The following is a 25041-nucleotide window of genomic DNA, read 5'->3' as shown; positions in this document are numbered from 1 at the left end:
TTTATGAAAGCTATAGTCTGAATGCAATCAGGAGGTTAAAAGATATGAGAGTACTTTATTGTGCTTACCTTCTTTCTTTTATTTTTTAAAAAATACTCTCTTGTTTTCCTTGTTAAAAATGTAGACAACTCATTTAGAATTCAAGACTGAAAATGTCTAAACTTTTGATTTAAATAATAAAAATAAATGCCATCATGGTAAATAGATTGTGCACTGCAATTTGCAAAGGGCTATGGGGGCTTAGGAGGTGCAAATATACCTTTTTTAGTAAAAAGTATGTTCCTTCAATTAGTCAAGTATGATGAAAACCTCATAAAATCTTAATTGTATGGCCATATTATCAAATTAGAGAACTTACATTATTATGTTTATAATAGAAATTTCTTCTGAAGGAAAAAACCTCAAACCAGTTACTGTAAATAAAGTTAATCTCACTTGCAGCAGAACTATCATGCCCCTTAAGAGTTCCAAAATTTGGCAAATTTATTTCATATATTTTAATACAGTCAAGAATATTTTATATCTTCTGGTTTATGAAATGGATTTTATAGTCAGTAAATGCTTGAAGCCAGTTATTGATGTCACACTTGTGTTTATAGTGCCCAGTAACTGAAGAGATATAATCACTTCCCTTAATTTCCACACAGTATTTACTCAATTTTATAGCATCAGTGAAATACATTAGACAGTTAGTTCTAAGAAATTACTGAATTTTCAATTGGCTAATGTCATTTGGCCTTCAGCCTTGCTGCTTAGAGAGGTAAAAATTTTGTATTATATCTTGTTATTTAAATAAGGATTTTTTTTGGCAGTTAAGAAATGACAACACACACTTTTATGTCAACTAGAAACTTGTATGAGTGCTAATAGTACAGCATCTTCTTTTTACCTCTTAATTTTAAATTGAGTGGAGAGAGGAAATGTGGGGAAATTTGTCTTCAGAAAGTTGGTCTGGAGCATGTTGATCTTAACAAGTTCTTGCACAGCATAGAAACAGGTGGTTTTTGAAATTCAACTCATTTGTTCATATTCTATTTTTGACATTGCTTGCAATTTTTACAACTCAGGGTTTTATGAGCTGAAATCCTTCAATTTCCCCATACATAGGTAATTACTCAATATTTCCACTACTACTGTGACCAACAAGTACCTCCTTTAATCTTCGGAGCTTCAAAAGAAATCCACAAATCCATAATTAATATTGTTTATAGTTTCTGTTTACCGGTTAGTTGAGAAAAATGTGAGTAGGAGCTGAAGAAGAGGTCACAGGCACCAAACTTTATATTATATATGTGATTTTTAGTGAATTTAAAAAAATATACATGAATATCTATTGCACTTTTGCACACACAAAGCAGTGATTTCTGTATACTCTGAACATCTACATATTACAGGATTTTATCTCCTGAGAGCCAGATTTTCTTTTTGTGAATTTTCATTTTTAAGTTTACACATATATTCTAAATTTTTTATGCTTCCAGTTTCTACTTTTCATATGCCTTCTTTTATGGAAGAAAGAAAAGGATTTTTTCTTCTCACAAATCTATCAAGATCTGTCTTGATTTTAGGTTAAATTTCTGCAGCATTTTCTCCTTACAGAAGACCTGTGATTTCAATTTAAAGAAGGAAGGAGAAAAAAAAAGGAGAGGTTACAGCAGGATTTAAAGCTGTTATTTTACTGAAGAGTTACTTCAACAAAGAAATAGATTTTTAGTGGGCTTTTTTTTTAATGTTATCCTAGTATTTCAAGGCTGCAGGGGGCAGTGATGCACTGTGTATATACAGTACTGCAGCACAAGAGTCAAGAGTAGGATTAAACAGTCCTGCAGGTTACAGATACAGAAGAAATAAATAAACTATTTATAATCAATTTAGCTTTTGAGAAATTACGTAATTGTAAAATATTTATATGAATTTTGTAGGGGAATGAATGTTTCTTTTACTGGTAAATATATTTGTTTTTCTACTGCAATCAAGTAGTTGTAGGGATACAACTGTTTTCTTAACTTTATAACCAAGGTCTCTTGAAGGATGATATATCTCTGTAGTATTGCATTACTTAATATTACTGTCTTAAACAAACAATCCCCTTTCTCTGTAGTAAATAAAATTTTGCTTAGCAGCTCCATTTATTGGCTCTTGGTAATAACTTGTTTATGTATTAATCAGTCAATACAGATAATATCTTATTTACAGACTCATTTAAATAAGAATATATTACAGTAAGAAATAATTATCTATTTTAACAAATAATAATGTTTGTTCAATATTTTCTGGTTTAGGACCTAGGAATTATGACATTTAAGATGTAAAGTTTTCCTGATAATAAGAATCCATGGCAATTAATCGCTCAGCAACATACAGTAGACATGCAACCATGCCTGCATCATCTATCTTATTTTTTATTCTTTAAAACTTTTATGCATTTTTTAAAATGCAACTTACATCACAGTTTTATCTCTTCTTCATATTTCCTGCAGTTACAACCATACTAAGCCTAATAAGTGTCATTCCTCAGGGGCTGGTGTTTGGATCGGTGCCGTTTAACGTGTTTTTCTCAGCAACATGGACAGTGGGATTGAGTGTACATTCGGCAGATTTACCAATGACACCAAGCTGCATGGTGTGGTTGAAAAGCTGGAGGGAAGGGATGCCATCCAGAGGGACCTTGACAAGCTTCAGGGGTGGGCTTATACAAAGCTCAACCAAGACCAAGCACAGGGTCCTACACATGAGTTGATGCAAACCCAAGCACAAATACAAGCTGGGCAGAGAGAGAATGGGTTGAGTGGAGTTCTGAGAAGGACTTGGGAGCATTGGTTGAAAAAAAGCTCAACATGACCTGGCAATGTGCACTTGCAGCCCAGAAAGCCAACTTTACCCTGGGCTGCATCAAAAGAAGCGTGGCTAGCAGTTTGAGGGGAGGCGATTCTGGCCCTCTGCTCCACTCTTGTGATACTCCACCTGGAGTACTGCATACAGCTCTGAGGTCCCCAACATAAGAAGGACATGGAGCTGTTCAAGTAGGTCCAGAGGAAGGCCACAAAGAAAATCAGAGGGATGGAACACCTCTCCTGTTAGGACAGACTGAGAACGTCGGCTTTGTTCAGCCTGGAGAAGAGAAGACTCAAGTGAAACCTTCTAAGAGCCTTCCAATACCTTAAAAGGGGCCTACAGGAAAACTGGAAAGAGACTTTTTACAAGGGCATGTAGTGTCAGAGCAAGGAGTAATATCTTTAACCTGAAAGAGCAGAGGTTTACATTAGCTATTAGGAAGAAGTTCTTTACTATCAGGGTGTTGAGGCACTGGAACAAGTTGCCCAGAATGACTGTAGATGCCCCATCCCTGGAATTGTTCCAGGCCAGTCTGGATGGGTCTCTGAGTAACCTCATCTAGTGGGGGGGTGAAACTAGATTATCTTTAATGTCTCTTCCAAGCCAAACCATTCTGTGATTCTATGACAAGTTATGACAGTCTAGGAAAACCTGTCTGGAAAGACACACAGTCTAATTTTATCACGGCAACACAAGAAGCAGCCACCTTTTCAACTCATAGTTTGTATCAATTCTAATTATCATTACTGTTACAGCTTCTTTGGTTTATTACTTATTCAGATATCCTGGTTACAGCTTTCAGCCATTGGTTCTAACATGCTGGTCTCTGTTGTGTTAAAGAGACCTCCTAAATGTCTGATGTGTAGTATTTGTATACACTATATACCTTAGTCATTTTTTAGAAAAAAATCCCAAAGACATCATATTCCTAGTGTGTCTTTCTACATACCTTTTTAAAAAAAGTATCAACAATTTATTTGTGGAATTTTAAAATTGTAATCCTTTGGAGTTTTTTTGAGAAATTGACTTCCTTGTTACTTGTCTATGTTAACTAAAAATAACACTTCAGGACATCGTTGTTCCTTTGGGGTTTATCATGTCTAAAGAAAAACTTCAAATATGTAGTTTTATAGAAAACTAATTTTTAAGAAATTAATACATATTCCCTTTTTTCAGACTTTCCTTTTCTTGTAGTAATTAAACAGGCAATGTTTGAGCTATTTTAGATTAGTTTTATTTTATTGCAAATATCTTTTATGAATGAATTGTATATTCATAAAACTCATTTATATTTTCATTATGCTTATCAATACAATGGGCATCTTTTATATATCAATACTTTAAGGGACTTTAAGAAAAAATTGGGTTTGAAAATTTAAATTTTTAATAATTTTTAGATCTGAAATAGGAGGCTGTTATAAAAAATATTCTGATAAAGAGAAGCTCAAGCCATCTTTTTAATTGTAAAAAATGTTCAAAATATTTTTCTAAAAGTGAAATATTATTTGTGATGGATTTTGTTTCCTATAAAAACAAACAAAATTTTGTGACGTTGTTGATTGTTTCACTTTTAGCTTTGTTAAAAATCCACAAATATTTTAGAAGTCACGAAGTCCTGTGGTCTATTCGGTTACACACGGAAGGATACTGAATGGATGCTAGCAGAGAGGTGCTAGACAGTTTAACACTGAACTTCCAGACTTTTTTCTTGGTGTCCTGATCATTAGAAGTTGAAGGCAGCTCTTCAGATTTCTTATTTCTTGTGTATCAGATTCAAAAGTGAATCTCAAAGCGACGAAAGTCAAAAAGAATGTATTATACTGATTCAAGCTTCCACTAGGTAAATTATTCCTTTTAGTATGACTCTTATTCTTACTTATCGTATCTAATAAGCCTCTCTTCACAATACAGTCTGGTATAATAGCAAAAGCAGCTACATCTCCATTACGAGCACTCTCTACATATAACTTGGGAGTCATGGAAACCTTCTCTGAAGTCTAATTATTTCTGAGTATGTAACAAAACTGTTTTTTTGTTTCTCTATTTCTAGATTTCTGTAATTGGAATGACATCAAATACTAACACTAAAATTGTGACTGTAGTCCAATATGGAAAGCATGCAATATACTCTCATGTTTGTAGATGGGGTGGTTTAAGCCTGACTGGGTGCCAGGTGCCCACCAAAGACTCTCTGTCACTCCCTCTTCTAAACTGGAAAGAGGAGAGAAAAATCTAAAAATGAGCTCACAAGGAGAGATAAGGACAGGGAGATAGCTCAACAACACTGTCATGGGCAAAACAGACTCAACTTGGGGACAACTGTTTTGATTTATTAATGAACAATCAGAGTAGGGAAACAAGAATGAATCAGAGGCTTAGCAGAATGGAAGTTATGATCAGTCCATCACAGATGGGCTTTACTGCTGCTTCATCTCAGGGGGAGGCCTCCTCATACTTCCCACTGATACAGTACAGGATCCCTCTCATGGGAGATAGTTGCTCATGAACTTCTCCAGTGTGGGTCCTTCTCATGGGTTACAGTCTTTTACAAACTGTTCCACTGTGGACCCTTCCTGCAGGCTACATTTCTTCACAAACTGCTCCAGCATGGGTCTCATCCACAGGGGAAACATTTCTTCAGGAACAGACTGCTCCAGCAGCTCTCCATTGTTAAAACCTGGCCACACAAATCCACTACAGCAGACAATTGCTCCTGTTATATACTTGACATTTCTGAACTACTGCTCATAATAAATAGAAGACTAAAAATATAGGGATATATTTTTAAAGCTGGATTCTGTCAAACCATCCACCCACCCATCTGCAAGTTTTAGACGGGCAGAACAAAACTGAGATTATTTTTTGTGTTCTAAGAGAGTGGAAGAAGAGAGTTTTATTATACACATACTTGTTTGACTAGAAGCCTGAGTGATTATTTCAGGAAGCTACTGAACCATACCACTTGAGGCAAGGTTTCCAAAGAATATTGCAATGGCTATGACACACGATATTATTAGTGATGTGCAAAATATATATAGTGAAGTTTTAAGAACTTTGAAAAATGGCTTTAAATTTACTTTTTAATTTGTGAATCTGCCTCAGTTCTGTAGGAAAGTTGGATTGTTCTCAATCCAATACTTTTGGTTTTTAACTCTTGAAAAAACCTTCAGTTTTCATGTTCAAAATATTTTTTTGTTAGGGGAAGTAGTGCTGAAATCTGAATTTCAAAGCTTGCATTCATTCATGAGAAAATGAGTTTTTTAATAATTATTAAAACTATTTTCTTGATACATTTTTTCCATAGTTTTACATTTAAAAAGCTAATTAAATTAAATCATAGTTCTTGTGTGGATGTCAGAATTTCTAAGGAAGTATAAATACTGGAAAAAATTTGTAAAGAAAGTAGTAAGTACAATCATTAACCCAACTCAAATGTTGTGGCAATGTGTAAGGTTACTTGAACTACAAATCTTTGATATAGAGTAGAAAAGGGATTCTTCTCATTTACTGCAGCTAAAAATATACAACTGAAACCTTACAATTCTCCACCAATTAGATTAGCATTTGTGTTGGGTTTTTGTGGAGTTCTTTCTGGTAACAGGGGAGGGGCTGTAACGATGGCCTCTGTAGAAAGTTGCTGAAAACATTCTCTGGCTCTGGGACTGAGCCAATTGGATGCTTCTGAGATCATCTTTTGAGGAGAAGCTGGAAGAGGTGGTGGGAGTGGGATGAGAAAAGTGACAGCAGCTGTCCTCCTGCAACACATGAAGGGTAACGGTGGAGCCAAGATCTGCCTGCAGCTCTTGGAGGACCCCATGGCAGAGGGGGTGGTTGTGCCTGGAGGGGCTGTGACTCTGGGGAGGCAGTGTTGGAGCAGAAAGTGCCTGGAGTTGTGCTGGAGGAATTGAATTTGTGAGGAGCTGTAGTCCTTGAGAAGGATTCAAACCAGAAAGATTTGTTAGAGACTATGTCCCATGGGACAGACCCCACGTTGGAGCAGAGGAAGAAAGTAAAAAGTTTTCTTCCTCTGAGAAGAAAGAAGCATCAGAGACCATTTGTGAAGGACTGACCATAACTTACTTATTCCCTGTCCCCCTGTGCAATTGAGTGGGGAGATATAGGGAGCTGAGGTAGAGATATTGGGAGCAGTGAGCTGAGCTTGGGAAGAAGGGAGGGATGAAGGAAGAAGGTCTTAAGTGCTGGTTGTATTTTTTGCATCATCCTACTCTTTTGCTCTCTGTCTGTCCTGTTTCTAATTGATGGTGGATTAAGCTGATTTTACATTCTTCCCTAGGTCAAGTAATTGAATCTCTTTTGCCTGGAATGATAATTGGCAGTGAGCCCTCCCTGCCTCTGTCTTGATCCACAAGTGCCTTGGTTATCTTTTCTCCTCCCATCTCTCTGGGGCCTCCATCATCCTATGAAAGGTGAGAGTATGTGTGTCAAGTGAGTGGCTGTGGGGTGCTTCATTGCCATAACTTTAATTTAAATACCCTATAAGTCTTAGTCATAACAAAATTTCATTTCAGTGCAACTGTGTCAAAGTCTTTTCCCAAATGTTTAACTAAGATATTATTTATTTGCAGTAACACACTGCCTCACTCATTTGTAGGTATGCATACATTGACTTATATACTTCCAAATGGCTCCTTGATAAAAACAGAAGGAAAAAATGGAAGATATTCTTTGGGACTTGTCTTAGTACCTTCCATGCAGGTACCTGGCAATTCCAGTAGAAATTAATATCTCGTGACAGTTGTTCATTACAGACACAGTAATAAACAATGACTGACACTGAATTCTGTTGACAGAATTAAGAAACAGCCGTTACATCCAAAGTTACAGAAGGTAAAGTAAGGTCAAGATAAATATGGCAAAACATTATTATTAATCTTTTAGAAATAGATTTGTCCCAAGAAAGATTGGTGTTAGTTTTATGGTATGCTGATGAGAGGAAAAACTCTCGAGAAATAGGGATGTAAATCTAGTATTTATAAATTCACATTATCTCACCTGCATATATTTGACACATGTCATTGTCTAAGATCTATTACAAGCAATTTCTACAGAATAAATACTTCAAAAGATTGAGCTAAAATCTTACACAACAATTTACAATGATTTTGAGGGTTTGTAACAGTAGGAAAGATTATATCTGTCACTTTGGGCTTTTTTTTTGTTTTTTGTTTACAACATTGAAGACTGTATCACTGAAAAGTCATCATCTGAATAGTAATGACAAAGAAGGAAGAAAGGGAACAGAAAAATACCCACAATTCTCATACACACACAGAGCAGAAAGGAAGTCACATAGGATATTAAATCTCAGAAAAGAAAGGAAAACATTGTTAACACATATTGTAAAAGAAGAAGGAAATCAAGAAGGGTAGATCAAGAAAAGAAGATGAAAGTATATAAAGGCATCTAAGGCACTTGGAAAAGCAGGAAGGAGTAATTAGGAGCACACAGAAAAAGTTATCATTCAGTAAAAGCCATAGATGAGAGAGAAAAAATAACAAAATAAATGCATAAAGAACAAATGCTTGTTACCTCTCTCTCTTAAAATTGCACAGACTTGTTATTAACATAATATTAAGCAGTGTTGTGGTGAGTGCAAGCGAATGGTATTTCTGAATAATTATCTTCAGTACTTCAGAAATATTTGCTTCAATCTGTTAACTCCAGAACACACAAAAAGCTTGTTTAAGTAGTGTCAGTATTATTCATTTAATTATTTTCTTTTACAGTCTTGAGGAGCACTATACGTTTAGGGTTTTTTTTTTTCTGTTTCAGAAGTAACATATAATTCCCAACTGTTAATGAAAAAATACAAACATAATTACCCGAGGTGTAAAATGTAACTTATAGTTTGAGTAATCTCACTTTCACATATAACAGAAGCTCTGTTCTTCTTATAAGATCTTGCATTTTATTCATAAGATGTAAGTAGAAAAAAGAACTGAAGTTTGGAACTCTAATTTCCCCTTCAGGTTTGAGTCAGCTTGTACATTTGATTGAATTTAAGTTTTTCAGCTCAGGTGGAATTATATGAAGAAACTCTTTACCCTTAACTTGGATATTGTAGGGACTTTCAAGATGAACTCTAACAAACAGTATGCACCACTGTAAGTGCTTTTCACTTTCCATTTGTGGAATAGTAGCTGTTTGACTCTCACAACCAGCTAAAAAATTACTTTCAGTAGATCCAACTTCCTTCTTCTCAAAGTATGTAGTTAACTCCAAAGACAGTGTAATGTTTTTGTCTGGGACAGGTTTTTGGTACTATGAGGGCTACAGAGGTGGCTTCTTTAAACAAGGAGCATCTGCTTCCCTGTATCTGATAGGGTCAGTGCCCGCCGGCTCTGAGATGGACTCACAGCTGACCCAGGTCAGGCCAGTTAGTGATTGAAGTAACGTCTCTGTGAATAACATATCTGAGAAGGGCAAGAAGTTGCTGCACAGATGCTGAACTGCTGCAGCCATAGGGAGTGAGAATGTGAAAACATCTCCACAGACACCAAGGTCAGTGGAGAAGGAGGGGGAGGAGGTGCCCAGGCACTGAAACAGAGATTCCCTGGTGACCTGTGGTGCAGCCCACGGTGAGGGGGAGCAGAGATCCACTCACAGCCTGTGGAGGACCCCACGCCAGAGAGGGTGGATGCCTGAAGGAGCAGGCATCCTGTGGGAAGCTCACCCTGGAGCAAGTTCCTGGCAGGACGTGGGAGTCTGTGGGGAAAGGAGCCGACGCCAGAGCAGGTTTGCTGTAAGGACTTGTGACTCTGTGGAGGACTCATGATGGAGTAGACTCTTCCTGAAGGACTGTTCTCCCAGTAGATGGCCCATGTTGGGGCAGTATGTGAAGAGCTACCCTTGTGGGAGGCCCCATGACAGAGCAGTTCATGAGGAGCTGCAGCCCATGGGAAAGACCCATGTTGGAATTCTTGAGAGACTGTCTCACTTGGGGAGGGAAACCACATTGTAGCAGTGGGAAGTGTGATGAGGCCTCCTCCTGAGAAGAAGCAGCAGCAAAATCCATCTGTGATGAACTGATTGCAACTCCCGTCCCTCATCCCCTGTGCCACTTAGGGGGAAGAAAAGAGTGTCCTGGGAAGAAGGAGGGTGGCAGGGAGGTGTTTTAAGATTTGGGATTTATTTCTCATGTTCCCTAATCTGTTCTGATTGTTCATTAATAAATCAAACCATTTCCCCCTAAGTTGAGTCTGTTCTCAAAATCCTCTCGTTATGTTTCTCTCTCCCCTGTCCAGTTTAGGAAGGGGAGTGATAGAACAACTTGATGCACACCTGGCACACAGCTATCTTAAGCCACCACAGACAGAAATCAAATATCTCAGATACTTGATGTCAGAGGCTCTGAGTTATGATGGTTTATAATATTCTGAAAAAGCAGGAAGTTCCATAGAAGAAAAGACATTGCACGGAAGACTGAACTTCACAAGAGTGTTAAGGAGTCTGTTGGGACATTTGTAAAAATATCACAGAAAACTAAAGAATACAAAAGGGAATACTCACACATAAAGAAATGGATTTAGACCTTGTTGGAAAGTAGATAAGTGAAGGGAAAGTGGAACTGAGGCCTTACTGAAAACATGTAGAGATCTCCGAAATGTGTTATATAGCTCCTGAGAAAATTGCCGTGCATTAGGAAAACCATCAGTCCTCTTGATGGAATGGAGCTTGCGTAATGCACATGCAAGAGCCTCTTTCCTAAATGCAGCTAGCAATCTGAGTCTTTGCTGAAATAAAGCTCAGTTTTAACCTGGGCAAAAAAATCTTAAGATAAATTAATAGCAAAATAAAATCTTTAAAAAAAATAACCCGAAACCTGTCTAATGGGTAACAGTGAAGAACTCTGCTTATTAGCTCCTGTCTGTGAGTGCAAATTAGCCTCATACTTCTGCATTAATCAGTAAGACTCCTCTTATGAAAACAGCTAACAGCATTTGTCTCTTTCCTAGTTAGGAATTTTCAAAATAAGAACAAAACCTTTCTTGGGTAGATATATGTTTATGCATATGTGCATGTATATGTACATATTTTATATATGTGTGTTTTGAACCTTTGAATTTACTACATGCCATAAACTCTTACAGGAACATACAGCAGTCCTAGCTCCCAGATACTAGAACAAGCGTCAGTAAATAGCAGCTTTTAATAGTAGGACTCAAAGCTTCATTTATATCTGTCTTCTGAGCTCTACTTGAAAGTGACAGTCATTTATCCTGCAAATCTTTTCCAGTAACATTTTCTGAAACCCTTACAAGAGCTTTGTATTGCATTAACACATCACAAGTTTCTTACTTGCTTCAGAAGAAGGAAGAAATAAAAAATATTTAATTTCTCAACAGATCTAATCACAGATCTGTTATTTCCAATTGTCTCTTTTACTACTGTTGGTCATTATATAATCTGTTTTGAAATTGCATATATATTCACAACTTCGAGACAGCAATAGTTTAAACAGAATCCTAAAATAAACTTTGACAAGATTTACATACTTCTATAGAGTCTAGTAAAATTCTAGAAAACTACCTATTGGAGGCTGACCTTTACTAATTGATACAGTTCTATTATTACCTTTCCTGAAAGCAAAAAATACATAACTCAGAGGAATTCTGTGGCTGAAAATCTGCTCTCAGAGAGCAAAGCTTAAATACATCCTCTTACCCGTGACATTATTCTGTCATTTCCTACTCCACCTTAGTTACATCTTGTCATAGGATGAGCCCTCAATGCAATACATTCCTACTGGCTGTTATCTCCTCCCCATCATATTGATATGTTGTAGCATATCTATCAACTTTATCCAGTGTTGCTTGTGATTAGCAGAAGGATCTGAGCCATGACTTCACACGTTAACTGAATTAAAGCCTCATGCTTGAAACTTCAATGTTTCTGAGTGTGCACATACATCTTTCAGAATGATCAGGTTTATTGCAAGTTTTAAGGTCTTTGACTTTATCCAATTTTCCAGTGCTGCCTTTATCAATCAACCTGTTGAATTTAAGCAGAATGAAACACCTACTTCCAAAATAAGATGAAAGGCAATATTCACATTGTCTCCATCTCTCATTTAGTTCTACTAAGTTAAAATAATCCTTCCCATTGTGCAATATATGTTATTTGAGTTATGAAATATGAATCACAGAATCACAGAATGTTAAGGGTTGGAAGGGACTTCAAAAGATCATCCAGTCCAACTGCCCTGCCAGAGTAGGAACACTTAGAGTATATCACACAGAAACTCATCCAGGTGAGTTTTCAATGTCTCCAGAGAAGGAGACCACAATCCATCTGGGCAGCCTGTTCCAGTGCTCCATCACCCTCACAGGGAAGAAGTTTTTCCTTATGTTTCTTTGGAATCTCTTATGTTCCAGCTTGTCCCTGTTGCCCCTTGTCCTATCATTGAACATCAGTGAGAAGAGCCTGGCTCCATCCTCCAGGTACTGGCCCTTTATGTGTTTGTAAACATTAATGAGGTCACTCCTCAGTTTCCTCCAAGTTGAAGAGCCTCAGCTCCCTCCTTCTTTCACCATAAGGGAGATGCTCCACTCCATCATCTTTGTGGCCCTGTGCAGAATTTTTGCACTATGTATTCAGGACAGTTTAGACAACAAATAGTCAAGTACATATGCTACTGAAATTAATGCTACAGCTTCATTTTTTTTTACATTTCTGATTTTTAAGGATGTGATAAGAAAGCTCTGAAATCAGTAACATGGAGTATATCAATGATATTGCCTTCTCCTGAAGTAATGATGTCAATAGTTTTGGAAAGGTTAATGAACTGTATCTAAAATTTGGTTTTCAAAGGTCTCTATATTCCTTGCACATATCATCTCTCCATTTCGGTATTTTAAAATTCAAATAGATCCAGTTAAAAAATCACAGAACACATTTGAGTAAATTTCAAACCTATTACAAATTAATAATCTAAAAATTTACTCACAAGCCCACACACTCTAAGAAGCTCCTGCCTGCATATCTCCCTTTGGCTGACCTTCTACAACACAATAATGAAGCAAACCATGAAGTAAAAACCCCAGCATGGTAAAATAATACCACTATAGTATAGCTAAATATGCAAAAGCAATAGTATCTAAAAGGCCTAGAAGTCATCAAACAGATGATGACAAATAGAAAGTTGATTGAAATAAAAATAGAACAGCAAGAACAGAACTACTTAGTGTCACTAGATAATAGATACAGAGATGTTTGTGCTGGAAGAAATGGGATTGCTTTGTCTGCCACATTGTAGAGTAGTCTCTACTGCCAGGCAGCTTCAACTATAGCAAAGTTGCATCAACAGAACCATATGAATTCTGCAAACACGAGTACAGCAGACTTTCTGGTATCACCAAATACTTGCATTTGCAACATATGTAATCCATTATTGCCCTACTTAAGCAACTTTCTTCAATTACTTTCTTCTTCCTTCTCAAAACAATTCTTTCTTTCCAAGAAGCCTGTCTTGTAAAAAGAGAACAGCAACCGGGCTTCCTAGGTGCTTTCTGGTTGGCAGGATTTATATGTAAGGACTGATGATGATTTGGATGTCTGTGGGTTATGTCTCAAGTGAAAAGCAAAGGATGATGTAAACTGCCATGTGTGGGGAGATAGAAAATTCATGTGTCACAGGGCAGGGAAAAAGTAAAGAGAATGCTTGCCAGGCTTCTCTGCAGTCCACTCCTTTGGGAAGCCATGCCACCAATGGAAAGTCAGACTAATTGCAATTCTGTTTCCTAGCATTTCACAAGCAGGAATAGCTGTGACGGGTCACAATGAAACCAGCTCTTGCGTAGACTGCATGGGTCTGGAAGCTGTTAAGCTCATCTGTAGCATTCTGGTCTGAGCAGGGTGGCAAAAGGAACATGCTGTCCAGGATAGAGGATTGAGGAGGCCAAACATCCTTCCAGCATCCTTTTACGTACAAGATATTGCTACAGCTCATCTATACTATCATGTCACTTTACTCATCTAGCTAGTTAACTTTACACAGTATTTGTGAGAAATAGCCTTAGACTGTGATCATTGAGTTCTGCTTTGAGTATAGTGATCTCTAATATCTATACTTTAGCATATCAACCATTTTCCTATGCTAATTGGCTAGCTATGAATCAGTAGAAAAAGGAATAAATCTTGGCATATAGTTCTATAGATTAAATTATAACAGAAATATAGCATTTTAAATTAAAGAAATTTTAAAAGGAAATGAAGCCAAATTTCATTATAAGGCTTTTCCTTTCTGCCTATATCCCTCTAGATGATGTATACAGGGATAAAGTGGACACAGACTGGAGAAAGAAAATTTCATTGAGTTTTGGTTTTGAAAGTTCTTAAATTAATTGTTATATGAGCTACTCAATAGAAAAAGATGAACAAAGAATGTAAAAAACCACAAGGATGTAGACATCTATCTCAGATAAAGTGGGGTATTTTTGAGAATGAAAGCACAAAAGATTGAAACAATCCAGATTTTTAAATTATTCATCCCTCTTCTACCTAGTAGTTTAAAAAACAGAGCTACATCTTGCCTAGTATTTGAGATACTAAAGCTCTAATGCCTGTGCAAAAACTGAAGAACAATTTCCAGAGAAGACACATGAGATAGCTTATGAATTTTTGCAATGGTTATTGAATTCCTAATATATACATAGGCCTTGAGGAGAAGATTGTTTTTCCCCTAAGCTAATACATGAATTAAAGTCATGAAGTACTTTTCTTACTTGCCTTTGTCTCCAAGAATTTCTGTTCTGCACAAAGGGATAGTTTGACAGACAAGGGTATGTGGCCCCATTTTAGTGAAGACCACAGTTCTGTCCAGGAAAAAATCTCTGCAGAAAAGCAAGAGTGAAGCCATCGCTTCTTTCTTAGCTGAGGTCACAACAGGGGCCAAAGTTCTGTACTTTGTGCAGGATTTACACGTTCAACTGTCTGTTAAATGCACTTAGAGGACACCTTCCTAACAAAATATCTTAGGGAATCGATAGGGTACAAAGATTTATTTCTTTCTCAAGTTTGGACAAGGAGATGACACTGAGCTACTGTTCAAAATGAAATGATGTCAGGTCTGTGCATGTACAACAAGCTGAACTTTATGTTCAGGGTAAGCTTTACCAGCAAAAGCTTAAATGCCTAGGTCTTGAGGCTAGTGGTTGATTAGATAATGGGTTTGATCATAACTTGGAATCTGATGTGTTTATGTGAGTGCAGAGGTCAGATCTCATGGATTTTTAATTAATGATCAAGTCAGTTACCACTGGCTTTCTAAATTAAAACTTAAATGAGCACACAAACATTAATTAAACAATTCTGTGAATACTGGGAGGGGAGGGAGAAATTCATACGTAAAAAGGCTTATACAAAATCTCCAGGAATATAAATCATATGTCCCATGACAAAAATAGTCCTCTGTTGTGAAAGACTTTGTGATCTATAAATCCAATCCACCTTTCCTTTGTTTTCTACTTATCCATATTAAAACATTTTTTTATGTCAGAATAGAATTCTAATCTACACTGTTGTCTCTGTGTAGCCTTTTCTTTCAACCAACAGCATGACCAATAGCAATGTGAATATGCAATAATGAAACCAAATGGTTTTGGTTTGGGTTTTTTTAATGTATTCGGAAGCAATACTTTCCAGATTTTTTTCAGAATCTCATGCAGAGTAAGTGTAGCAGTGTCATCAGTATTTGTTACAAGATTAATGGAAATCCCAAAACCATAAGTAGAAACAAAGCTAGCACATCACCCTGCTTCCTATTTCTGTGTTTTGTTGCAGATTATCTTGCTTAGTACACTGTGTTTCAGCATTCAGTAGGTGAAAACTCACTCTAAATAAGCTGTCAAGCTTAATTGAACTACTCTGCAGAAAGCATCTTCCATAAATAAAATGCTTCAGGAACATAAAAGAAAGTACAATATCCCTCTCGATATTTTTTTTTTTCCTGTAAGCATTGTTAAAATTACCTAAAATGGTCACCCTATTTAAGGAAGAAAGCAAAATCAACACAGAGAGGTTTTTTCCAATTTAAAAAGGCACAGAGGGTAGTTTACCTGCAATTGTCAACATTATTTCTTCTCACAGCACTAGAGAAGTTGAAAGGTCCCACATTATTGATTTCTACAACTTGTATACAGCCAGTGAAATTGTAGACAGGTCCAGGCATCTACAAAGGAGAAAAAGCACACAGTTGTTTTGCTTGTTATCCTTGTGATTGATTTTAAAATTAATTGTTTCTACAGAAGATTTGAAACATAATTTAACCCTACTTGAGAACCCTTCTGGTCTCTATTTTTTCTCTAATGGAATTCAATGAAAAAAAATAGTGAAAAAATATTACAAGAAGGTAGACAATACTGACTTAAGAATAAACTCAGAGCTTTGGACATGCTGACAGCATGACAGGTATAGTAAGATGACAGCAAAAAGTGAACACCAGCAAACAGTGGACATCTCTAACTTTAATCAAGTATTTACTTTTTTTATAGATTATCACACGTCACAGAGAATGATAAACAAGGAAGTTTTGAAAAGTCTACTTTTAGGTTTACTACTCCCCTACTCAAAAAGCATCTAAGACCATTCATCATGTTTTGTAGATGCCAAAGGACTTTTTAAAAATAGGAATCACTGTAGCGTTACTGAAAAAACACGGACCAATAATTTGATTTGTAAAATACCACTGACAGAGTATGTTGACAGTTATAATGTATAAACACACCACCCAAAATGTTGCAACTGTGACTTTAGGGACTCACCACTGGACTGGGACAAGTTGCTGGTCATGTTTACCTGTCCTTGGGGCCACAAAAGAGGTAAGGCTCCATAGTTTATAAAATAAATTTCATGACAAAATAAGAAAAAAAACACTGCTAGGACTGCCCATGAAGATAACAGTCATTGATACATGCAAGTGTACTACGCAGGAGACTATTCAGGAAGAAGAGATAGTAACATTGGAAGAGGTATGACCTGAGGCATTGAAATGAATACTGTCCTAAGCCCATGGACAAGCAAGTCTTGGCTTTGTCCTTAACACTGAAGATCAGTTCCTAACACTGACCATCAAGTCAGGTTTAGATACCTATAGGTTTAGATATCTACAGATATAAAAAAATGAAACCCATCATTTCATACAGTAGGAATGAACTTTTTAAAAGGAAATTCAAAGGAGCATCCCAGGGGGTATAGCACATGCAAATGAATTCTTAAAACAAGCTATCAGTTCACATAAAATGTAAATAAATTGATAGAAGAAGAAAGACTTTAGTTTTCCTCAAAAATCTGAATGTTTCAATAGCAAGCTAGAAATTTTTATGATGGCTAAAAAGACATCCTTTAAAGGTTGAGGTCATGTCTAAATGAAGGGAAATAAGAAGTTATATAAATACTGGCAGTGAAAACCCAGTAAGACAGGCTAGCTAAAGGAAAATAAAAAAATCTTGAGGAAAAAATTGCTAAAAGCATGATGGCAAGCATTAAATGCTTTTAAAAACCCAATAGCAGCAGTAAGCCTGCCAGAAAGGCTGTAGGGCCAATAGACTCTCAAAGTATAAAAAGAGTGTTCAAAGAGATAAAGCTCTAGCAGGAAATGTAAATGAACTCACCAACTCAAAATTTAATATAAAGTAGCTCTGGGAGGTTCCCATGCCAGAACTCTTTCTTTAGGAGGAATACAGCAGAGATCTGTCTCATATTGAATTATTACTGGAAAATGTTTTAAAATAAATTAATGGACAGTAGCAAAAAAAGAGAAAGTCCATAAAATGTTGTCTGAAAGTCTTAAAGAGAATTTCTGTGGTCATCACTCAAAATGACATCCAAATCATGGGAATGGTAGATGTGGGGGTTTTTGAGTTTTTGTTTGGTTTGTGTTTAAGTTGGTTTGGGTTTGCTTTTTTCTTACTTCTTTGTTTTGTAATTTTAATTACATCATTAAATACTTTACTCAATTACTTGCCTTTGAACTGCTATGCAGGCTATACAAAAACATAATGTCTTCTTAGATATATATAGGAATAATGACTATTGATGCAAATAATCAAAAGCAAGTAGCTTTTATTCTGCTATTTTTGAGAACAGATAGTAATTTATTTTTAGCAGAGTACTGAAATGTAGTTTTCACATGTAGTAGAGCTTCCTTCCATTTGGATAAATACATTCATAAGCTGAAAACTGTAAAACTTCAATTGCCTGAAAACATCAGATTCATAGAGACACGAGAAATATAATTTATTACAATTCACTTTTCAAAAAATATGCAGATATGTTTGACATATAGTAACCATGCTCTTTAAATGCCCTTTGTACTTGACAAAATGAGTACGGATACTTACCTGGTAGGAAAAGTTCATACATATATGCCAAACCGTTTATTAACATCTCTTACTGACTAGACTGAATTAGAGCTACTGTTAGGTAGAATTAACCTAAAATTGAGTTGGTAGTGGAATGAGCTTGCATTCTGTCATTTCACTGCAGGTTCATATATAATATAACAAGATTTGGCTTATGATCAGAGAATTTATTCAAAAAACTCAAACTTCAAAAGAAAACAAAGTCTAGTACAATCTTTCCTCATTTGTTTCTGCTCCAGATGTATTTTATGCATCTCAAAAATTCTCACTATAGGTACTAGGATACTCTAATCACTAATATTTGTGATTTTTTTGAAATATGTCTAATTTTGGAGTCCAATTTTAGAACTGTCTGCAAAAGACTGTAAAACTTCACATTCTAATATTTGAAGCATAAAAAAAGTATCCCAGGTACATTTTTTTAGTACTCTAATAATAGTTTTATTTATATTTACTAATAATATGATGAACAGTTTGAAATTAATACAGAATTCTAAGATATAAATCAAGTTTGAGAGAAAAATTTCTCTAGATCTGGTTCTTGCTAGTGATTCAAATTATATGAAATGGTCATAATGAATTCTGAAATTAATCAAGTTCTCAGTTCTGTATTCTCTACAGATTGGCAAAACAGCAACAACTTTGACTAACCACTTCAGTTTTAACGTGCTGAAAACCTATTGTAATTGAACATCAATATAAAATCCAGGAAAAAAATCAGAAAAAACAAAAATAATCCCTTTTTTAAAAAAAAGTCTAAATTTAATAGGTGACAGTGATGACCCTTCTCCCCTAAAGAATCATAGAATTATGAATGGTAGGGTTGGAAGGGACCTTTAGAGATCACAGAATCATAGAATCATAGGATGGTAGGGGTTGGAAGGGACCTTCAGAGATCATCTAGTCCAACACCCCTGCGGAAGCAGGTTCACCTAGATCAGGTTGCATAGGAAAATGTCCAGGTGGGTCTTGAAGACCTCCAAGGAAGGAGACTCCACAACCCCTCTGGGCAGCCTGTGCCAGGGCTCCCTCACCCTCATAATAAAATATTTTTTTCTTATATTTAAGTGGAGCTTTTTGTGTTCCAGCTTCATCCCAATCTTCTTTAAGAATTTATTCTTAAAGGAATGTCATTTTACAGCTCCTATTCCTGGGTTAGATAATGAATTAAATACAGAACAAAGTAACACTGTACAGACTACCATGCTAGCATTAAGGCAAAGAAAACATGTTGATTCCAACAAGACCATTTAGTGAGCACTGAAACTTGAGTTTATTCAAACAATGTATTATAGATAGGATGTGGATTTTTTCCCAATATCTTGAAGACATTACAGTTCGGGGGATTTTTTTTTTTAAATTGGTATTAGTCACTCAGACAACACCTTGACTATAAAATGTTAACTTTGTTTTCCTCTTGTTTATTTAAACTTTTTAAACGTCGATCAAAACTAAACTTTGCACATTTGATCTCCAGTAGTTCAAGTAAAATGGATGTTTCTCTGGTTAATACGCATTAACTATAGAGAAATGCACCTTCCTCTGAGAAGTGTTGCTGAAGTAGACAGTGGTGGTGGTGGGTTTGATTTATCTGTGCTGTTTGTTACTGTACTTTCTAGTACTTACTTTTTGAAATACTTTTCCTACTCAGTTTCAATTTTAATCCACATGCATTTTTATTGTTAGATAATGTAATAGACAGAATTTTTTGTTAGAGCTTAATGACATTTCAAAATGTGAAAGAAAATGAAAAGTGGTATTGATTCTGAAAACAAAAGTAATAAACCACATAAAATATGGGAAAAGGAATATTGTTTCAGCTTCCGTACGAGTACTAGGAAGAAAAAGTGGGAAGGTGTATTGGTAAAATTGCCTACCTGTCACCCTATATAAAATAAAGTGGATGAAAGACAAGGGAGCTGAAAACTCTCCTACATCTTGACCAGTACTAGTCATGAAACGAAACATTGTATAAACCTATCCAGAATATCACAGTTTCATTAAATTGATATGTTTGTATAATAGCTGATTTTATACTAAAATCATGAATCTGAGCCAAACATCAAAAATATAATTTTAATTCAGATGTACTAAGAAAATTAAAAAGGTGTTAAGAAGCAACTTTTTTTTTATGTAGATGCTTCTACTAAAATTTTAAACAATTTATTGCTGTTAATTCGAATCTATATTTATCCTATCTCGAACCCAATCACAAAACTTTCATGAAACAAGAGTGGTAAAGCATAATAAAACAGCCAGAAGAGGGGTAAAAAATGCCAAACTGCCTAGGGTGGTACAAGTTTATATTTCACCTCCTCGTTTCTCATTTCCTATAGAAACTCAAATCAGGGGTAGCAAAGCTTGCTATACTAGTAGTTCTCCAATTATGGGAAATCAAGTCAGAAGTTCTTCCAGTCTACTGTGCTGTAGGGCAAGGAGTTGAGACCATTCTCTCACATTGGATCTGTGAGAGAATCAGTATTGATAAAACACATCCTGAACTTCTGTGCTTTACAGCGGGAACCAGACTGGTCAATTGTCTGCTCCTAGTCTCTGCTGGAGCCAGATCATTGTATAACAGACATTTACATTCCTCCCTCTTGCACCACTTCCTCATCTAAATTGACTGGTGTACTAAAACTTGAGCATAAGTGTTTCACTGTTAGTTTCCAGTTTGTTCTGGCTGCAAATGGTTCATTGAACCACAAAGGATTAATTAAAACCAGTAAGTCTAAAAGATTCAAGGGTACTGAGAAATTCCCTTACTATTTTTATTAAAGTTTATCCTTGGACAAGATTCTTATCTTTTAAACTTACTCTTACGTTGCAGTTAAGAAAGTGGAATGTTACATTTCAGAAGTGATAGGAAGACTGTGAAGTAAGGAAGGAGCTTCATAAGTTTTACGGCTGGCAATGTCTGGGGTTTTTTTGTAAACAATTTTAGTGTTTATTCTTATAAGCATAACACATGATTTACTTACTGTATTTGCTATTGAAATTCTTAGTAAGTTCAACTACTGCAATTTATCCAATTTATCTTTTTTAATTCTCTATTAATGTGGTATTAGACCTTGTCTATGAGCAAGCTGGAAAATACTTTGGCCTGAGATGACTACAACATGTAGAGTGAAATTTGAAAAACTAAATATGGAAATTAACTGATCTAGCTGCACTTCACCTTTTCAGAGTGATGCTGAAGTCAGACATACTGATTGTCATGCTATGTCGATATAATACAGTGTTATAGCACTTTGGAAGAACGATATTTGGAGTCCATCAATGTGAACTATCAGTCAATTTCTGTAGTTATGATTCTTGTCCAACCAATAGCTAAAAGCTCAGACCTACAAACATTTAAGTCAAGAGATGTTTGTATCAAATGCATATGTTTATGCACCGATAGATTTGACGCTGATGATAAGGCTATTTCTGGCAAAAGGAGGAAATACATATGTTTCAAGGAAAATTATTGTATTTTTTTGGAACATCTGGAGGTCTTCAGAAGGAAAAAAATGGCTATAAAAGACTTTAAAATGTTCCAACTAAAAAGGTTTTTCGTTAGTGAATATAACCTGATGAATATGGTAGATTCTAAGCTGGAGAAGAGAAATATGAGATAAAATATCTTCATAAATTTTTATGATTTTGTGCTTCCTTATATCATGCCTTTATATCCTTTATAAACATCTGCCATAGGATTGTCTGTTTTTTGTATATTGTAAATAATTTTTTTTCTATCTCAATCTCTTCTATGGCAAGAGAGGTTTCAAGGTAACACATTATTCCTCACACAAGAGATAAGGAATATATGGTCTGGTACACTTCGCTTTTCAGCAAGTGCCTTAACTTCATAAAAATACTTCAGAGAGTCATAATTCTAACAGTGTAACATTTATAAGCTATCAGGACTACGTTAGAAATAGTAATATGGTGGTTTGCAGTGTTAGGAACACAGTAACAAGGAGAGCTACCTGACATGTAAAAAGATATTTAGGAGCATGTGTGTATTCCAAGGTCACTAAGATGTGCCACACATATTTATGTGATGAGAGGTGTATACACATGAGATCGCATAAAAATGTTAATCATAGTGTACAAAGAAGAATCTATGCATTTCTGAAATATATTTAATTCTCTTACTAGAGTAAGACAAGTTTTTGTGTTTCAAAAGTAATAAACTCTACCAATGAGTGAACATTTTAAATGTCAATTTTTGATGATACAATAGACAGGTTATTACCCATTGTTGTCCGCATTGCCTTCCAGACAGAGATAACAGCATAGGAAAATCATAGAACCATAGAATGGTGCAGGTTAGAAGGGACCTTTAGAGATCATCTAGTCCAACCCTCCCGATCAAGCAGGTCCACCTAGATCAGGTCACACAGGAATGCATCCACGTGGGTTTTGGAAACCTCCAGAGAAGGAGGCTCCACAACCTCCCTGGCAGCCTACACTAGCATAGATTGAGATTAATGGTAGTTTAACTTACCATAAGTGAGAAGTGAACTTGTGATCTGTTTTCTCAACCTCTCCTGAGGAAATGAAAAGCTTTAGCACAGGACTGAGGTAAGAAGTTGGATTTGGTTACCTAATTATTTTTTTTAGCTTGCATTTCCAGTTTGAGAGTCACAGTCCCGAGAGACTTACAACAGTATGTGTTTCCCTAGAGTTATGAACTATCTCTGCACTGCCTACTGACTGCCAAAAGCAGATGTTGGTTTATGTGGAATATTTCTTTTTGTTTCAGCTCTCAGTTCTATCTTTCCCCACTTTGACTCCTACACTGTTCATATACTTGTCAAAAGACAAACCTGGTCCAAAGATTCTCATACTTACCCTGAGTTTTATGCTCTTAGAGTTTGTGTCTACAACATTTACAAATTTTATTTTGAATTGATACTCTTCAGGAAAGCCAGAATAGACAAAAATGTCAAATTCACATGAACCCACATTATGTACTAGATGATTTAGAAGAGAAATCAAACAATATTCTAAACAATGGAAGTATGAAGTAAGTTTTTCACTTTAAAAAAATTTTAAAAAGTATTAAAAAAGACATACATGGCAGATTCTAAACTGCTTCCTTACTTGCTTCCATCAGTCAGATCTTGGAACTGAGCTCCCTTCCTAGGACCATCTTAAGCCTCAGTGCTGACCTGCTTCAAGGTGAAATCTTACCTCTTTTATTTTTACTCTAAACATACCTCAGGCTGTTATTCTGGGCAAATACCACAGGGTCAACCACTTTCCCTTTCTTGGCATTATAATTTGTTCTTAATTTTTCTCTAGTACGTTCCTTCTAGTTGAAAAAAACCTTTCCAACTGTCATGAAATTTTCAAGGCAATTAAAACTCTTTAGAATTATATACAAAAAGGAGTTTTGATGCAATATACATCTTTATAAGCTAATAGTGTTTAGTTTTCTATTGTCTTCACAGAGATTACAGGTATCATGGTACTGAGATCTGATACTCAGAGGGCTCTAAGTCCTCCTTTCCACTATTCTGCAGTCATTGAGGCATCTACTGACACAATAATCTGTAGTAAAATACATCAATAAAGTGCAATAAAGTACAACCAATCATGAAAAATATTTCTTTCCCCCAGTTTTCTCCTAGAAATAGAAATATTAGGTGAGAGTGAAGAACCACCTTTGCTAGGCACTGATCATGTATCCTACATCTGCCATAGCAACAAACACAGGATGCTAGGACAAAGAACAACAATAGATCACATAATCTGTGGTATTGCACAGAATCACAGCATGATTGAGGTTTTAAGGGACTTCTGGAGGTCATCTTGTCCAACACCTCTGCTAAAGTAACATCACCTTGAGTCAGTTACTCAGGATCATGTCCAACTGACTTTTGAATTTCTCCATGGATCAAGATGCTGCAACCAATCTTGGCAACCTGTGCCACTGCTCAGTCACTCTCATAGTAAAAATGTTTTTACTAGTATTTGATTGGCATGTCCTGTGTCTGTCACTGGACACCACTGAAAAAACCTGTGTCTATCCTCTTTCTACTCTTCCTTCAGATATTTTCATGTATTAATAAGATCCCTTCAAGTCCTTTCTTCTCCAAGCTGAACAATCCCAGGTCTTTCAGCCTTCTCTCACGATAGAGGTACTCCATTTCCTTAATCAGTTTTGTGTCCTTTACTGGACTCTCTCCAGTACTGTCATGATTCTGCTGACTAACCTGGAACTGGACACAATTCCTACTGTGGCCCCACCAGCACTGAGCATAGAGTTAAAAGAGTGACCTCCCCTGACATAGTGGCAGCACTCCTCCTAGTGCAGCCTGAGATACTGTTAACTTCCTTTGCTGCAGAGGCATGTTGCTGCCTCATATTCAACTTGGTGTCCACCAGGAACCCCAAGTCTTTCTCTGTAAGAACTCTACAAATTCCTCATTATAATAACTCACACAGATAGTGACAGACACTGACACAGTTACTTATCTTTACTCCTTTTTGCTTTCAAAAACATTTCATTAGTACTAATAAGCTCTTCCCTATGGGGATGGTGAGGCAGTGGAACAGATTTCCCAGACAGGTTGTGGGTGCCTCATCCCTGGAAGTGTTCAAGGCCAAGTTGGATGGGGCTTTGAGCCATCTGGTATAGTGGAGGGTTGGAATTAGATGATCTTTCTAGATGATATTTCTGGATGATCAGTCTCCAGACTGAACTGGGGCTGTTTAGTCCGGAGAAGAGGAGACTGAGGGGTGATCTTATTAACATTTATAAATATCTAAAGAGTGAGTGTCAGGAGGTTGGGACATCCCTTTTTTCTATAGTAGATAGTAACAGGTCAAGGGG

At 36.2% G+C, this 25041-nt stretch overlaps 1 protein-coding gene across 1 annotated transcript in view; it reads right to left on the bottom strand.

Moving 5' to 3' along the window:
* EYS (eyes shut homolog) overlaps positions 1–25041 on the bottom strand; it is a 900402-nt gene that overhangs the window by 213812 nt on the left and 661549 nt on the right. Inside the window, exon 36 of the mRNA XM_061989098.1 lies at positions 15912–16024. Coding sequence (XP_061845082.1) covers positions 15912–16024 — 113 coding nt within the window. The remainder of the gene's footprint in view (positions 1–15911; positions 16025–25041) is intronic.

Source organism: Colius striatus, chromosome 2 (assembly GCF_028858725.1).
Source record: "Colius striatus isolate bColStr4 chromosome 2, bColStr4.1.hap1, whole genome shotgun sequence".
NCBI lineage: Eukaryota > Metazoa > Chordata > Aves > Coliiformes > Coliidae > Colius > Colius striatus.
This window is presented reverse-complemented; position numbering and strand designations above follow the sequence as displayed.